The sequence below is a fragment of the Agelaius tricolor genome, unplaced genomic scaffold, assembly GCF_023055355.1.
Source record: "Agelaius tricolor isolate 1412-34295 unplaced genomic scaffold, bAgeTri1.0.p SCAF_11, whole genome shotgun sequence".
Lineage (NCBI taxonomy): Eukaryota > Metazoa > Chordata > Aves > Passeriformes > Icteridae > Agelaius > Agelaius tricolor.
The window spans coordinates 7,269,687-7,288,361 of record NW_027269271.1 but is presented as its reverse complement, the minus strand read 5'-3'; the positions used below and the strand labels follow the sequence as shown (position 1 = coordinate 7,288,361).

The 18,675-nt window shown below is 43.9% G+C and overlaps 1 protein-coding gene across 1 annotated transcript in view; it reads left to right on the top strand.

The window, feature by feature from the left end:
* CUNH1orf21 (chromosome unknown C1orf21 homolog) overlaps positions 1-18,675 on the top strand; it is a 103,063-nt gene that overhangs the window by 37,316 nt on the left and 47,072 nt on the right. The window contains exon 2 of the mRNA XM_071435963.1: positions 6,982-7,187. Coding sequence (XP_071292064.1) covers positions 7,094-7,187 — 94 coding nt within the window. The 5' untranslated portion in view covers positions 6,982-7,093. The remainder of the gene's footprint in view (positions 1-6,981; positions 7,188-18,675) is intronic.

The following is an 18,675-nucleotide window of genomic DNA, read 5'->3' as shown; positions in this document are numbered from 1 at the left end:
GGTGGCACACAGGAAAGATTAAGAAGTAGTTTGGGAACAATTCAAAGTGTGAAAGAACAAGAAATGAAAATCAGACATTCAAGTCTTAAAATTCCAGGTCTCTGCTACCACACTAGTGGGTGGTATTAGGTCCTTGATGCTTTTCCTGTTGAAATAAAGAAGTATGTGCTTCACATTTTTAGGACACACTTGTTAAACCACTGCTTTTTGTGGGAGAGGGGCAGTCCTTAGAAGAGCTCAGCTCCAGGCCAGAGTCAGTGTTGACATTTGGAGATTGATCCCTCAGCCCTGGTGGGAAGATGAGAGGAAGTCAGGAGAGCAAGGCTGTTTTTTCAGTGTGGTAATTACCCCTCAAGGTTTTCCTCCAAAGCAGCAGGGTCTTGTTGAGGAAGTGGCTGCAGCTTCTACATCAATTATTTTAGTGTGGTTTGACATGATGGTGGTGACTGCCTAGATGTAATGGTTGCATCTTTAAATTATTTTGTTAAGGCACAGCAAGGGGAGTGAGGCTTCAAGAGGGAGATGTTGCTCAGACCTGTGCTTGGAGCGTATTAAATATTGTATAAATCTCTGTTCCTGTACCTCAGGGCCTTTCACTGTGTCCTGCTCAGTAAAGCATCTTAAACCTCTTAAACCATGAAGACAGAAATAAAATTAAATGGCAGAGCTTATTGCTTGCTTTTTTTATACTTTAGAGGTGCTTGAGCTACCTTCCCATTACAGTAAATGCTGGAGATTATTCTTAGATACACAAGAAAGTCATGTCCTGAAAATGGAACCTGGCTTTTCTGTAGTCCTGCCTAGTGTGTCACATGACATCAGCCCAAGGTGCCACCACCAGCACTGCATTTTCAAAATCCCTTTGGAAATAAATCACAAAACAATCTTTGTTTCATGACACTGGAGGTTCAGGAAGTGACCTCGAGCCACCCAAAGTCAGTGGAAAGGTCTTGTTGCTGTTAATCAGATCCCTCAGGGTGGTTGCTGCTGAGGTTTTAGTTATCTGGTGTTGACTGCAGTCTTTTTTAGTGAGGGTTAGATGGGATATTGGGAAGGAATTGTTCCTGTGAGGGTGGGCAGGCCCTGGCACAGGGTGCCCAGAGAAGCTGTGGCTGCCCCTGGATCCCTGGCAGTGCCCAAGGCCAGGCTGGATGGGGCTGGGAGCCACCTGGGACAGTGGAAGGTGTCCCTGCCCATGGCACGGGTAGGATGGTATGGGCTTTAAAGTCCCTGCCCACCCAAACCATTCCATGGTTCTGTGGACACCTCTCTGTCATGTCCTTCTAACAACCACAGCAATCTCTGCTGTAGAAGCAGGAAATATTTAGGTGTGTTCTGCATATTGTCATGTAATCTTATTTTTTTATGAAAAAATCTTGGTTTTTTCTGAGAATATTGAGGATAAATGTCCTGAATCTTTGGAAATCTGGTTGAGTAGTACCTGCTTCTGTGTTAAAGGCAAGCTCTGGAACTGCTACTGGCTTGGAAGATGTTGTGCCGATGAAATATGTTTGAAAAGTTTGGGTTCTCACCTGAAACAGGCCATCTCTGTGTGCAAGCTAAAACAAATATTCTACAGTCTTGCCAGCCAGTTAAATCTCATCTAACTTCAAAATTTTGTCTCTTAATTCTCACAGAGGGGGGAAAGTTATTAAATATTAGAACTGCATTCTGTAATGGTGGTGGTAATCTTTGTATCACTACTCCTAAAGTATTTGAGGGTAAAAGACATTCAGAATGAAATGCAATTAATTTTCTTAGGAAAAATGGTAAGTGGTATGACTGACTCTCATGTGCTGCTGGACTTTTCACACTGATTTTACTTTAACTCCACGCTGTGTGAATGAAGAGGATGATTGCAATGCAAATCCTTTCCCTTCCATATTTGTATTTTACTCTGTGATGTTTGAAATCTTTTTCCATGGATTTACTGGTGGTATTTCTCCTTAAGAATCTGAGCAAGGAGAAGATGCTCCCAGGAAGTATCATGATGCTGTTGGGAGCTTTTCTATTTGGAAATCACTTGTTGCATTAATATATCAAAACCCCATGTACTGGATCAGCAGAAATCCTGATTTCAAGCAAAAAAAATAAGATCAGCAAATTTTGCTGAAATTGCAATAAACACAGGGCTTGAGCATCACAGGGGCAGATGTTTCATAGAAGGGCAGAAAATGCTTCATTTCCTGGCTGTTTGTACCAGTGGGTGAGGGCAGCACGTTCTGCCCATGGCTCCCAAGGAACAGAAGTCACCACTCACTTTGACTTTTCTTTTCCCCCTTGTGCCACTGGAAGATGTTGCTCCAGAGTGTTTGCACTACTCATTCTGCTGTTCATTTAGCCCTGCTTATTTAGCAAGTCAGTGGGTTAATTTTCAATATAACTGCACTATTCATGCCAATTTGAATAATTTGAAGAAGGAGAGAGAGAGACCTTATATGAATTTTTTTTAATATTTTTTCCTTCCTTCCTTAGGCCATTGGTGCACTTCAAAGGCAAAAGTGATATCTTTCTCCAAAAATGCCTTTTGGCTGTTGAATAAAACCCAAAAAGCCATCTTTTGTGGTGGAAGGTAGCTGAGAAAGAGAGATGTTGCAGTGGAGAAGTCCCAGGTGCTAACTACCAGCACCCCTTGTGTAGGACAAATTCAGAATTCATTTCTGCTTTCTTCTTCTTGGGAAAAAAAAAGAAATGGAAATCAAACAGGCCTATTTCTTATAGGAAATAAATGTAATTAGTAGCAGTAAGTTAAATCCTCAAGGTCTGCCTGGAACAGGTTGTTTCATAGGAAAAGCCAAGGGTGGCTTTTGTAGCTTGGGGGTTTTTCATGGTTGCATGACACTTGTTGCTTTGATCTCTTGAGCACTGTGAAATTTTAACCTAATTTCCTGTGTAGTCAGCACAGAAAGAAACTTGGGGATGTGTCTGCAACCTGAAGATGATGCAAGATCAGTTATCTCAATGCAATAAAGATGAAAACAAATACACCTGTTGTAATAGAAGAATTAACATGCATTTGTTGTAAAACACTGGAAGTCCTCCATTTGTATGAAGTGTTTGTGGAAGCAAAATGTGTTTTGTCAAGGATGCAGCCTTTGACCATCAGAAATAAGAGGTGAGGGCGTAATGAGTGGATTAATGAAGTGTTGAAAGAGTTGGTCAAAGAAAAAACACATCATAGACATTGCTCAGAAGAAAGAAAAAAGGAATTGCTGAAGGTTTCCAAAGGTATTCTCTATTCCAAGAGTTGAGCTCCCCCATTTTTAGCTCAGAAGAAACCTGGGGTACAAAGCAAGCATCTGAGTGCCTCTAGTCTTCTTCTGACCCACGTGTAAGATGTTAATCCTCAACCTGCTGCATTTCATTTGGGGGTGGTGTAGACACTTTTGATCTGCCTGAGAGATTTTTCTCACCAGCGTTTTGCAGATTGGAGCCTGCAAATTGCCTCTCAAATCTTGATAATTAGTGATGGTGGGTGGTGAACATGAACTGCAAATGGTTTGAGGTTTTCTTCTTCTTTTTATTTTTGGCTTCTGAAAATCTGTGTGCCCCCAAAATGCTCTGGAACACAAAAGGGAAGATTACATTTGTGCAGAAGTGGGGGAGGAGGAGGAGGAGGAGCGGATGTGTTGTTCTGGTGCCCTGTGAAGTGCTGTGTTTCACATCCCCAAAGCTTTGCCAGGCATCCCACTGAGTGAGGACCAGCACCTCTCTTCTGAGTGATTCCCAGACCTCATTCCTGAGAGCTCTGCTCCTCAGGGAGGGGAGGTTTCCCAAGGCTGGGGAGCATTGTGCTGCCCTGTACCATGGATTTCATCCCCTGTGAAATTAATGCTGTTTTCCTCCCACTCTGTTCTTGGTATTAAATCCTTTACTATCCCTGGGTTGTGTTTAGTTACCTGTGTCTCACAGCACTATGTTAACAGCAGCCCAAGGAACATGCCTGGAAGTGTGTGTTAGACTCACCTTGGAGATGATTTTCCAGTGGCTTTCTCAGCCCAGTTTATTGGCACCAGGAGAAGTTTGCCTCCATAACCCAACTATTAATTGTATGGCTTTCTCAGGTGCTGCTGTGATTGCTGTTCTTTAGTATAAAAGGTGAAACTTCTAGTTCTTGTACCCCATCTGTTTCCTTTAATCACAGTGTGCCTTCAAACGTGACCATATTTTTAGAGGTTGATGTGTGCTACCAAAATGCTGCAGGAGAGATTTGACAGTGGATATTTTTCCCTTTCTTCCCCAAAGAGCTTTATCCTTCTGCATTCCTGTTCTGTATCCCCTTGCTCCTGATTGTTCATGCAGCTCAGTGGTCCTGGGACCATCACCATCCTGGGCACTAATCAATAATTAAGTATTTTGCAATTTGTTGTGCTGCATGCTGGCTGTATAAAGCTTCATAAAAAAATCTCCTTCCTAAACTCAACCCACTGCTCCTTTGTGAAATACATTTGGGTTTTATTACTAAGCAGCTGTTTTCCCTTTTGTAAACGGTCCCTGCTGAGAGGCAGAAAAGGAAACAGGAAAAATAATTGAATATGGCAGGAGCATAATTCATTCAACAGGTACTTCTGTGCCTGCAGTTCTGCTGCTCAGAGAGGCTGAGCTGTGGTGGGCAGTGATTCCCCCACAACACCCTCCTACCCAGGTCTCACCTCCACATCCTTTCCAGGGTTACATCAAGCCTTCCCTTGCTCCTTTTCCTATAGTTGGCCACACCCTTTTCCCTGGAATAATAATACTACTGGTTGTATTGTAAACCAGAGGTCAGTTGGTCAGTCAGACAGCCAGACTCAGTTGGTCATATTTACCCCTTCATTTGTTCCAGCTGGTCCATTAAAAGCTCTTGTCTTTAACCCAGTTTATGTCCTCTGGGAAGATAAGTCCCCATTTCATTTCCAGTCCAGGTAGTAGCAGTTCCCTCTCCCAGTTTGCTGTTTCTCCTCCATCTCCCACAACCCTGTGTGTTTACCAATCTCCAAGCACAGCCTGGCTGATGCTTTAAATCCCTTTGGATCCCTGTTTTCCCCCAGCAGGGAGATGAAGACCTTACTGCAGGCTGCCACTTGGACACAGGAGAGGATGAACTGTCAGCTGTGACCCTCCCTGAACTGCAAAACCAGAGGAACTTCCCTGGCTTTATAGTGACTTTCCCTGTAAAATCTAGGTTTTCTGGGATGGGGGCAAATTGTGTAACCATATAGGGTTTTAAAATAGCTGCAGAGGGGTGTGCTCACTCCCTTCTACTAACAGCAACAATGCCTGGTGTTAGTTGCCCAAAACATTGGCTGCCCCTGGATCCCTGCAAGTGTCCAAGGCCAGGTTGGATGGGGCTTAGAGCAGCCCGGGCTAGAGGATGGTGTCCCTGCCCATCGCAGAGGTTCAATGAGATGAGAAAGTCCCTCCCAAGCCAAGCTTTTCTGTGATCCTATAAAATCCTGTGTTTTGGGGTGAGTAATTAGCTTTGTCCAAGGGGGAAGAGAAGGATGGGGCAATGAAAATTCAGGCTCAGGTGTGCCTGTGTAAGAGAAGGAAAAAAGGAACACAGCATGTAGGGGGATGTACTGAAATAAAACTGGGGAGGGCTGGCTGCTGGGAGCAGAGGTTAGCAGATACACGTTGTGTGTTCTGGAATGCCTTCACCAAGTGGAGGAGAAGCACTGCTCTGTGCAGAGAAGGGGGAAGCTGCTGTGAGTAGGAGTTAGAGGTGGTTCTGCATCCAGAGTTCTTCCCCTTGCTTGCTGAAAGCCATGGTTTGCTGAATGGAATCACTCTTGAGCCTGGCTGCCACATCCTCATGTCTGTGGCTTTGGGGATGGGCAGGAAAATCCCCGCAGAGGCAGGAGCAGAACCCTCCTAGACCATGTGCTGGTGTGTCACTGAGCTGCCCAGTGCTGAGTGCTCTGGGAAAGTCACCATTTCCCTTGGGATTATCCATTTCTGCTGGAATGGATGCTGCTGTGTCATAGAATGCTTTGGGTTAGAAGGGACCTTAAAGATCACCTTGCTCCAGCTCTCCCTAGTAAGAGTACGAGTCTGATTTTACACGTGATCTTTAGGTCAGTATGGAGCAAAATGAGCCACAGTCTTGTAAAGTACACGCTCAGAAGTAATGAATTAAGAAATGGTGTCTATGATCTTATGCTATAGCTGAGCTAAAAACTTGGCAAAAGGGAGAGTTTCTTGCTTTTCTTTCTTCTGAAAAGTTTGGCTGGTGGAAAGGCAAACCAGGTCACCTCACCAAACTTTGAGGTAGCTTTTGTTTCAGTGCAGAACCATTTAGCAATAAACAGTTCATTAATTTGAATTTCTTTTTAACCTGAAATATTACAGTTCTGGATTCGATTTTTCTTTTCCCTTTTGTTTTATGTGACATCTGGACTGTTCAGGGAGTGTTATTCCATCTTAAAATGGGGTTTCTTGTCTTTTTGAGCGATGGAGGTTTCACGGATTGAGTAGAATAATGAACACGTAGAGAAAAGATAATACAGCTGACTATCGCCTTTCACATCTGGGAACACAAGATCTTTAATTGATTTAGAGGGGTTATTTTGTCCCAACACTTGCAATTAGCAGCTCTTAATCAGTAAAATGCTTTTAAGAAATCTGGCTCGATGGGTAGATTGGTAAAAGGAGCAGGAGGAGCAGATATTGATGGTTTCTTATCTCCTCTCCCAAAACGCTCTGTGTTCTGTGAGAATAGCTGGCTGGGTGGGAAACAGATCTGCATGTTGCTTTCTTCAAGCCATGGATTAAAGAATCAGGCTGGAGGAGCCTTTGAGCTCAACTGCTCTGTTGAAGCAGGGCAGGCTGGAGGCACCTTTATCATGACCAGCTGTTATGGAATATGGTTTTAGCAGCCTCAGGCCGTGGAGGCTGTGCCCTTGTGCTCCTCCTCACAAACTCCACGTTTTATCTCCTCGAAGCTCACCGTGTGGAGGGTGCCCTGTGTGAATGTTTTCCTCTCTCTCTGGCCGTGTTTAGGTGGAAGGCACGCGGGAGCCGAGCGGGGAGGCAGATTCCTCCGGCCAGGATGAGCGGGCGTCGCTAGAGATGATCTGTGGTTCGGTGCAGCTGGAGCTGTCTGAATGAAGCTATGGGCTGTGCCTCCGCCAAGCATGTGTCCACTGTTCAAAACGAAGAGGAAACTCAGAAGGGCAAGAACTACCAGAACGGAGATGTGTTTGGGGGTGAGTGTCGTGGGATTGGCTTTGTCCCAGCACCATGAGTGTGCTGGAAGGTGTACAAGGGAGTCTTAACTTTCACCAAACAAAAGCAAAATATCTCTTAAAATATAGCACAATGGCAGAGCAGTTGGCCCATCCAGGGGAGGGTACCATGACACTTGAAACAGGTGAAATGCTTAGTGAAAAAATAACATTTTAAGTGATGTGCGGTACTACACGGTCTTTACCTCCATGAGTCCTGGAATAGCTCAAAGACAACAAATTGCATGACCCCCTCATGTATTTATGTATGTATTTATATAAGTATATTTATATATATTTATATATGTATTTATATATCTATTTATATGAGTATATTTTTATCTATTTATATATGTATTTTTATATATATTTATACATGTATATTTATATATATATATATTTATATATGTATTTATATATGTTTCTGTTACACATTTATATGCCATTGGGTAGCAACATAGTTGACTCATTTCCTAAAAATAAAATTGGTAGGAAGAGTAATTCCTCACTTCTATAAAGCAATAAAACATTAGTTCTAAAGTCCTGTAGCAAACAGGGTTTGAAGGTACAGTGGAACTAGAAACTGAGGGATTTAGTGGTGCTGGGAATGTGGGAGGAAAACATCTGGTTCACTGTGAAGGCTGGTCTGTGATCCAGGTCTGTGCATCAGGAGAGGGAAAGTCATAGGAGATAAAATCATAGTCAGCTTCATGTTTTTGGGGTTTTTTTGCCCCAGGTTCTGTCAGTATACACAAAGTTTTTCTTAGATAAAGATGTAAATCTTTAAATACAGATTTTCAAATGTCAGGAATTATCTGAAAGACTGTTGGGAAATGAAGTTTCTAGATTTGCCTGGATACCTGCCTGAAAGTTAGTTCAGCTGTGAATAAGCTGCCTTGGTACTGTTATTCTTAAAACAAGTGCCTTGGTAATGAGTACACCAAACCTCCCTGGTGTTTTTTCCAGCCTTTCTGAGGACTAGCTTGGTCTCCCAGAGTAAGAATTCCCAGAGGTGTTACCTGAGGAGAAAGCAGTGAAAGCAGTTGTTGCACAAACTTCAGGACTGTTCAGTCCTCTTTCTCATCCCTGGGAGATGCTGGGTTTGGAATTGTCAGCTCAGTACATTGCTTTTGTTTAAAATAGGCTTTAAGTGCTGTCATAAACAGAAAATTCTGTCAGTTGCTCAGAGGAATTTGAGTTTAGATTTTAGCTTATACTTAGTGAGGGAGCAATTTTTGCCAAAATGTGAGTCTCAGTCCTTTTTTTTTTTTTGGTGGTGGTGGTTTAACCACATGCTGTGGGCCAAAGATCATAACTTCAACACAGGAAACTTAAAGTAGCTTCTGGAGTCAGAGGATCAAGGAGATTGAAGGGATTTTAAAAAGCTCCCATTTATAGAGCTGGACTGGTGTCAGCAGTATCATTTAGGTATTCTGGGATCCATTTGAGGGCTGTAAATCGTTCTGTATTTTACTGTCAGGAGTACTACCTGCTCTTAACCATTTCCTGGCCCATGCTTTAGGTGTGGGATTTGTCATTCCTAAAGACCTGAATCCATGACTGATTCCTTCTTAGCAGAGGTGGAGTCTGACTTAACTCATTGAATGGTAACCACAGAAGTCACATTTTCCCCTTGCTGTTGAAAGACAGCTTCTAGGTCAGGAGCTGGGTGCAGGAGGAGGTTGAGCTGGAGTTTAACAGATCACCCAGTGCCACCCCTGCCATGGGCAGGGAGACACCTTCCACTGTCCCAGGGTGCTCTAAACCCCATCCAACCTGGCCTTGGACACTGCCAGGGGCAGCCACAGCTTCTCTGGGCACTCTGTGCCAGGGCTTCCCCACCCTGATGCTTCCTTTCTTATTTCTGGGAAGGGGCAGAAGTGTCTCACCCAGCCAGTGGCCATGAGCAGAGTATCTGTGCTGCCTGTGGGGATTGAAAATCCCCTGCAGTAGGAGTAGGCAGAGCTAAACCCAGGTGAGTGGTAGGGAAATGAGGAGCCAGGAGGTGATGCAGAGGGAATTAGAGGTTAGTTCTTGGGGAGGAGGCTGCAAAGTAAAGGAAGCAGAAGTCAGGAGGGGTTGGAAGGTGGCTGATGTGTCAGTAACACCCTGAGAATATCAGTGAGCATGAGCCATGCTGTGCATGGACAGGGAGGGAGCACAGGCAGTGTTGGCAGCTGGGGACCAAGGTGACATCAGGTGCCTGTGCAGAAGCAGCAGGGATGAGCCTCATGGCTGTGGTGCCCACATTGCCTCAGATGTTTCACTAGGGGAGGAAGTCCTGAGGGAGTTGTACAGCAGTGAGAGGATGATTAAAGGAAAAGAGCAGAGTGCTGGTGCTGCCTTCCCTGGGCAGGCAGTGGGGTCTGAGGGACATGGCTGACAGGAAATTGCCCCTCACTGTGTGACTGCACCCCACTGGGAGCAGCTCACCTCCCTTCCTCCAGCACCTGCCCCAGACAAGCTGCAGGCAGAAGGAGTCAATAGCAAGGATTCTACTTTGCACTTAAGCAGTGTTTGGATTTTTTTTCCCCAATGAGTAGTTTTTACTTGACTGACATTGAATCCAGAGAGAATTTTCTGAGCTTCTCAGAGTGGTGCAGTTCTGCTTTGGCTCTTCCTCAGAACCTCTGGATCTTCCTCTTCTTTCATGGTGGGATTGGTTGCAGTCAAGTCTATTGACTATTGGGAGATCATGGCTTCTGAGAGATTTCTTTTTTTTTAACTTTTAAAAGTCACTGCAGGTTAAGATTGATCTCCAGTACCCTATTTCTTCCCTAGCTTTTAACCTTTTATTTTAGCTGAGCAGACATATAGAGCTAGGTGCTAACTGTGAATTTGAAATCCTGGTGTTCAAAACCAAGAAACCCATCATGAAACCCATGAATTCTGTAAGGACAAATCCTGGTAAATGAAACCAAAACATAAAAATCTCCACCCTGTCCCAAGCTGAAGAAGTCATGCTGCATTTTGCTGTAATATATATTTAAATAATTGAGTTAGCAGGCCTATCAAAGGAGATGTTCTAGAGAAGATTGAATATAATATGATTATTATGTCTGTTGGTCTCTAATGACTTTAAAATCCCTCTAATAAGGATAGTAATAATAAATCTTCATTTATTCATCATTCCACTTCAAAGCTGATTTCCAGGGCAATACATAAGAACTATAATATGTAAATACCAATGAAGAACAAAATGCCATGATAGAGCCTTGAGCATTGTTGATTTCAGCATATGTTTTAATAATATAACATCTCCTGTAGATTAATTTTATTTGTGCCTTTATAAAAAAATTATGGGATGTTCCGTTGAGGAGGAGGTTATTGAAGTAATTCTTTCTGTAAGAAAATAAGTGGTAATATGATTTGGGAAAAAAGAATTCTAGAATGTGTTCATTAGTCTGAGAGGCTTAATCCAGATGTTTCCATGGAGCTCCTGGGTGCTTTGCAAAAAGAGGAGTTAACATGTCAGGTCAGAATTTCCTGACAAAATGGGAATATCATGGTGGGATTTCTGTTATTAAGAGCAGCTCCAGTTGCTAAACCTGTCTAAATAAAGCTGAACCCAAAGCACAATAGTTTATAAAGTAGTTTATCTCAGAACAGCTGAGAAGGCTAGGAAAGGAATTCTTCAGCAGTAAAGTATTGTAATGAGATTGAAAAATTGATTAATGCACAAGGGCAGGCTGGATGGGGCTTGGAGCAAGCTGGGCTAGTGGGAGGTGTCTGTGCCCATGGCAGGTGTAGGATAATCTTTAAGGTCCCTGCCAACCCAAACCATTCTGTGGTTCTGTGATTCTCTTTCCTTGCCTTGTTTAGCAATTTGTTGATAGCCTGCTTCTTATCTAAGTAAACAGGGGGCAGTTCTAAACAAGTGCTTCAGGAAGTGAGAGAAAGGAATAGAATCAAACCCTACCCACCCTGGTTATATTCATGTGGGAAATGTAACAAAATTGCATGTGTTATCTAGGTTTATGATGTATTTATGATGTATTTGTGTAACTCTGAGAACATCCTTGGTAAGTCAATAATTTACTATTTTATTACCATGAGGAAGCAACAGAGTTTAAAGAAAATCAAAACAAAACCAAACCGCACCCTCAGGTTTTGTCTAGTTATGTTTTTGTGATCAATATGTTCAAAAAAAGTGTTTTCCACATGAATTAAAACTATTTTCACATTTTATGTGCAGAAATGGCTCATCTTTATAGCTCTTGGGAAAGGTGCTGCTTTTGCAGAAGAGGGAAGAGGCTGCTCTGGACTATGGGTTGGCTCTGAGTGGTAACAAAATAAGCTCTTCCTCCTTCTCCAGCACAGAAATATAGATATATAGATATATAAAGATTACAAAAAGAGCAGTCCCAGGCATGGCAATGAACCAGATCCAGGGAATGCAGTGAGGAGGACAGGAGACGAGGCTGGAGACAGGGAGAGAAGATACCTACAATGTGGGGCTGAGGTCCCTCCAGGAGATGGGACCAGAGGCAGGCAGACCTGCTCTGGCAGGGACTGGAGGCCCAGGTCTCAGCAGAAACAGAGTTCTGGATCCATGGGCAGGAGATGCAGGTGGGCTCTCAAGGGGCTGGTTGTGGCCTCTTAGTGCACTCAGGACTGACAGCAGCTGTCCCTTAATTGTGGTCTGTATGTAATGATGGTGGTTGAAATAGCTCTCCCTTCTCCTACTCTTTTCCCCATTTTTTTTCCCCATTGGAAGTGGAGAAACACTGATCTGGTGTTCCTTTGTGGTGACATCCAGGTCTGTGGAAAGGCTCCCGTGGGCTCACAAGAAGGTACCTTGCCTCTTTTGGCAAGATTGGTTTTCAGTGTCTATTTTCACTAATCAGCAGAGAAGAAAACCAGTTCAGAAGTGATGGGAGAGTAGCTTTTTATATACCTGAGTGCTGGAAAATTACTTAGCTGTAAATGGTCCAGGCAGTAAAGCAACAGTGTTTGATGATATTTCTCGGTGTCTATTTGAAAAAAAATAATTACAAAGACCCAGAAGGAGATGTCTTTCCTGAATGGATAGAAGATCTTTGCCATGGAAATGTTGCTGAGGTTTTCCTACCTGAAAGAGAGCTGGACTTAGAACAAGTATCCATAAGTTAGTTAGACAGCCCTCACACTCTATAGTGACCTTCTTCTGGTGGTTAATCTTCTTGGACAGTTTTTACAGCCCCTTGTCATGGTGTTAGATGAGGGAATTGTTCTGCACAGTCATTCTCCTCAGTGGAAGGGAGCTGTTTTTACCCAGATTTTTGCAGTGCTGGGTTTGGAACGATGCACACACAGTTGGACTCGCCACTTCCAGTGGGGATTTACAGCACAGAGACAGAAGGTGAGCCAAGGTGGACAAACAGTTGATATCCCTGTTTTAGGAGCAGAAATTAATCTCAAGCAGTCTCAGGATCTCTAGCTGGCCACAGTGACCCCGAGATACGTTAGAAAGTCTCTTTTCCCAGCCCAGCACTCGAAGGAGGAGTCAGGGCTCTTCATTTCTCAGTCTCAAGGTCGTTTATTGTTCCTTATCTGTAAAATTGTTTCTCTGTCCAGCTGAGGTTGGCTCAGCAAGACAGTCCAGGCACTCTGCCTGCCCCCAGGCAGTGTTATCTTTTTATACAAAAAACTATGTGTACAATATTTACTTCCCAATACCTATCACCTATGTTAGACAGTGAGCTTCTACTCTAAACCAATCTAAAAGTGCCAACATCACAGCAGAAGATGGAGGCCAAGAAGAAGAAGGAGAAAGGCTGGACATGCCCAGTTCCCTCCATCTTGCCTCCTGAACCCCCATTCTAAAAACCCCAAAAATCTATTTTTCACCCCATGATAAATTCACTATCATTCTACTTAAACTGTTGTGGCTTGCAGATCTTCATATAAGGTTGGTAATTTGCTCCATGGGTCATAATCAAACCCACAGGTGTTTTGGGCTCTGTGCCAGGGTCTCTGAGCCCTCTGACAGGGGTCCTGGCCACCCTGGACAGCCAGAGGGATGTCCTGAATTCCAACAAGGCAGGTCATCACTTCCTTGCTGCCTATTTTCATGTGAGCTTTCCCCTTTTGAAAGCTCTCCATCAGCATCAGAGCACCCAGAGGGCTCTGAGGGACCCTGAGTCTCTGCAGTCCTGGAGGGTGGGCAGAGAGAACATGGTGTCATTCTAGGCAGAGTGACCTTTCCTCCAAGCTGCTTAGCCCCATGGAGAGTGCAGTCCCAGCCCACAGAAACAGAGTGCAAGGGGTGTGCATTTCACACACAATTGCATTAGTGGGCTATAAATAGGGCCATGGATCCGCCTTTAGGGCTGGCTAGGAAGGAGCCAGGATGTGTTTTCTGGCAGCCTTGGTGCTAAAGGAAATCCGTTTATTTTATGGTACAGACACACTTCGTTTTTCACTTAATCTTTTCAAGATGATCTCTGGCATTCATTGACTACCTGGACATGCAAACAAGGAAAAATCCTGGTAAAAATGCCATTTACTTTCAGTTACTGCAGTGTTCCTTTAGCCATTTTCCAAGTGTTTTATTACTGGGCCACAGATTTGGAGAACTAAAAAACCAAAGCCTGGAATTTGGCCGGAAAAGACTCACTCTGGGGAATTATTCCCAATTCCCCAGGTAAAGTTTGTGTTGCTGCATGGGTGTGTATTCATTTCAGCAATACAAAACTGAAATTTTTAAGGCTCTAATTTTATAGTAGGAAATATCTACTGGTAGAAATAGCTGTTAAATACAAAGAAAAGGTACCTAACCAATAAGTATTTGTGTATCTTTGGCATACAGAGCCAGAGGTGCCTTTATAGGATAGAGGAAGTGAACATAGAAGGCATTTTTCCAGTAGGTAATTCTCAAAACCACTGTGCCATCATGGTTATTTTAAATAAATATTACAACCAAGTGGTCTCATGTTCTCCTTGGTCAGAGGCCCAAGACTGACAGTGCTCTGCCTTGAGCTAGCACCAGAGAAAAATGGGAGCAAAATGGAAAATATTAAGACTTCTGCCTCATGTGCTTGTGAAAAACAAAGCCTGGCTTCTGCTGAGGGGTGTCATTATGCCCTGCCATGCACTTTTTCTTCTCACCTGTGTGAGTGGGGGCTCTGGCAGAAAGGATCAGGGTTAGGGTGCTTTTAAATTCTGTTTTTCCTTTCTGCTCTTGCCACAGGAGCACTGCAGGGGCTGTTCAGGCAGCTCGGGTGCAGAGCACTTTGTGTTCCGTGGTGCTGGGAAGGAGCATGCAGTCACCTTTGTTCCAGGAGTTATGGCTCCATGAATGATCTCGAGCTATTCAGAGGGAAAAAAGGGGGTGTAGTGGGTTAGTTTTTTTCCACTGAAGTCTCCTGAATTGTGTAATGGTTGTAGTTGTTACATTTGCATGCATGTTATCCCCTGTATTTTGTTGTCAAGTGGTCACAGCCCCCAAGGCTGCCAGAGCTCCAGGAGTGTTTGGACAACGCTCCCAGGGATGCACAGGGTGGGATTGGTTTGGTTTTTTTAGCTATTACTAAACTCTTTTCTTTCAGACATCAGTATTTTGCTTTCTTTTAAAAAGCGTTGCCCAAAGGGAAGGGAAGAAGGCATGGAAAATCTGTAACTAGAGTAAAATATTAATCTTTCCAATAGGTTACTTTTGGAGCTGCTAGATGGTCTGTAAGTAAAATAATGTAATTAACTTCAGTATCTTTTGCATCTGGAAATGTGTGCTGTATTTTGTAAATCAAGTTTTCGTTAGATCTCCCCTCTTGATTTAAAGAAATACTGACAGTGAGGAGGTGTTGCTGGTTCAGGGTATTTGTTCAGTCCCTTCCAAATTGGAATTAATAAAAATGAAATAGCTGCTGATTTACAAACGCTCTTTGAGGCCCATGAGCATGGAAAATTTGATAGCCCAATATTAATAGAAAAAAGTTACTATCCCAGGAAGGGTATGAAAATCCATTTCAAGCCATACGTTGCGGGGCAACAATCTCATTTAATAGCTGACTGATTGAGAATGGCATTGCTTGTTAAGGAAAGAGGAATTGGCTTTTTTACTGACAAGGAAACTGAAGGCACCTCATCCTGGGTTTGCAATAATAGGAGATGTGTAATTTCGAGGGTGTGGAGTGGTAATGACTTATTTTCCAGGGAATGCTTGGGGCAGCTCTGTTCAGGAGTGGTTTTGGGTGGGTAGATAGCTTAGAGGGGCTGTAAAAGGCACAGCCTGCAGTGCTGCACGAGGGATGCTCACAGAAATGCTCAGTTAGGTGTTTTTCCTGGAACTGGATAGTCCCTGACAGGTTCTGTGCCAAAGTGAGGAATGTTCAGTGGAGTACATAGACTGATGGGGGTGAAGAGAGGGTCAGCAGAGACTGGGAGTTTCATTAATGACATTGAAAAACCTGAAAAGAATTAAGTGCTTTGTGCTTGGTGGTTTTTTTAAACTTACTGAGGGAGAATTTCAAACCAGAGCAGTGAAATGGAGTTGAAGGAGCCTTTCCAAGCTGGCCATGCTGTGCTGTGTTCAAGGCAGCCTGGATCCAGACACCCACCTGGGGACTTCATATGAACAGTCATATTTTCAAGGCACAGACCCCTTGTTTTCCTCCTGTCCGTTCCTTTAATTAATCTCTCTGCTGCTTGTTCCCTCTCCTGCTTTCATTTCTCAATTTCATCTTTTTAGTAGGTTAGGTAATTGCATTTACTGGGTATCCTTCCTGCCAAGCACTGTGGCTGTAATCTTCTCTACCTGAGAAATGGTTTCCTTTAAAAAACCTGGTGTCTGCCTCAAAGCTATGTGTTAATTAAATGAAAACAAAAGGTAAAAAAAAGTGTCTGTGTGTGTATATATATTTTTTTATATATACACACATATATATATATGTATATATGAATTATATAGTTTCAGCAAGCAGAAATCTGGGTAGCTGAAAGAGAGTTGTGAGTGCACACTACCAGCACTCTTCTTTGGCTTTGTAATTACAGAGGAGTGCACAAAAGTCTTTAATTATATGATCACATGGCAGGTTTTTTCCATACCATCTCACATATGGTGTTTCCTCAGATCCTGAACACAAAGACAGTGGGAGCAAGGCAGAGATTGTGTGTTTAGCATTAACTGGATTTGGGGAGGTTGAGGTTGTATTTTCAAATCTTCCCTGAGATAATGAAATGGCCTCTGTGGCTGTGGTTCCTCTGACCTACCTACAGCTAAGGTAGACCTGGCAGATACAGAGCAGTGGGCCTGTGCCCCTGGTGTGAGGTTAGTTAAAACAATCTTTAAGTAATAATGTGATGGAAAATTGTATGTACACCCCCAGGTTTCACAGGGCTTGCACTAGATGACAGCTCAAAATGTAGAGTAGCCTTGGGGACTTTTTGACTAAGAAGAAACCAAGTGGTGGAAGGAACCAAGAAGAAAAAACAAGTAGAGTGAGCTAAGAAGGAAGCAAGTGAAGGTGGGAAGCAAGTAACCAACCCCCTCCTTGATTTGGCTGCACATCTCCTGCTGTGACAGCTGATGTACAGTGGTTTGTTTCTGTGAGCCACATGCCAAATTTGAGAATTAAACCTATGGATTTAAACAAGGGAGCTAAATTATGGCTTCATCATCAGCTGCCATCTTTAAACTGGGAGGGATCAGAAAATGCCGGATAGATGAACTGAGACACCTGGGGAGCAGCAGTGCAGGGGTTGGGACAGCACCTTCTGCCACAGGCAGACATCAGGCTGGGAGAGGACAGAGCTACCAAGGGGTGGAGAGCTGTGAGCAGCTCTGGAAACTGCTGACAGCACTGGGGAGGGGTTGGGGGCTGATACAGAAACATGAGGGGTTGTGCTTCTCCAGCAGCAAAGATCAAAATTGTGTCCAGGACAGTTAATGGAGCTGTGTTCTGTCAGACCTGTTGGCCTTAGAGATTGCTGCTGAAAGATGTCATGACTTGGGTCTGCAGAGGGAGGTTTGGTAAAGTAGAAGGGAAGTTGCTAAATTTCTTCATGTAGGTATCACCCTAAGGGAGTTAATGTTTCATGAAGCACTGGATATGCCGTAGGGCTGCTGGATAGCTTAGGAAAGAGCTACCCCTGTCTCGCTGAATGCCCTTCAAGTTCTGCAGGAATCCTCCATTTAGGGACTGGCTTTTGTTTCACTGAGTGTCTCAATCCCTTTTTTTCCTCCAAAAATCCAGCCCTAGTGGTCACATCTGCCTTGTGCAGAAGCAGTTGTTGGCGTTCCTTGGGTACATGTCAGAGTTGTGTAGGAAGAAGGAAAAGTGTTTTAGGGTGGTCTTTGCAGATGTGCTGCAGTCTGTGTGGTGTGTTGGTTTTTAAAGAGCTGTTCTGTCAGAGGATTTAGATTTTGTTGGCAGAATTGGTGTGTTGCTCATGCACCTGTTCTCTGTTTAGTATCTGGTGGTGTCCACTGCCTCGACTCCCAGCACTGGCTGTATTTTTAGATTGGATTAAGGTAAGGTAAATTAATTTGGGAAATCTGAATGAGCATTTTCAGATAATCCTTTGACAAAAATGGGTTGGCTTATTTCCTAAGCTACTTTTATTATTCTGTTCATGTTAGTATAACCATGATCACTTGGAGCAGGAGTTGCCTGTGAATTGATAGCTTTGAGGGTTGGTAACAAGGAAAACAACAGGCTGCTCACCCAATACTGGTTGATCTCCAGTGAAATTTCACTCCCAGCCCACATCCAAGTGGATCAGAAACCCACCCCCACAGCTGAGCAAATGCTTTAACCCTTTAGACTCAAATGAACCATAGAGCTGCTGCTTCCTGCGAGTGCTTGAAGCTGGACCTAAGAAGATAACTTAGATATCTTCCATTCCTTAATATTTAGTTCAAGAAATATTAATTTGCAAGATTTTTGCAACGACTTTCTCTGACTGTTGACTTTTTTGGGGATTTTGGCGTAACTTCTCTGATATCCAGGCAGTTGATAACCACATAGTTAACAGGGTTGGAATAACCTGAGTAGCTCATCTCACCCTTCCAGTCCTCCAGACCAGATGCACATGAGCCTGTGGCACTCAAGGCTGATGACTCAGGTGCTGGAAGCTGCAGCCACCCAGGCAATCTGATTCTGCTCCTTGACTCTCCTGGTGCTCTGTGGTTTTGTTTTTCTCCCTGATGTGTAGCCTGGCTCCCTCCAGAGCTGGGCCCACCACTGCTCGTGTCCTCCCCGTGCAGCTGTGGATCTTGGAGTGTTCCTCCTTCCCAGTGGCACTGGGATGGGCTCCAGGAGAGCTCATCCAGCTCCAGCATCCCAGCACAGGCAGGACAGGGAGTCCTCTGGACTCTGGCCAGTCCAGAGGAGGCCATCAAAATGATCAGAGGGATGGAGCAGCTTTGCTGTGAGGGAGGGCTGGGAGAGTTGGATTGTTCAGCCTGGAGAAGAGAAGCTTCAGGCCTTCCAGTGGCCTTCCAGTGCCTGTAGGGAGATGACAAAAAAGATGGAGTGACTGTTTACAAAGG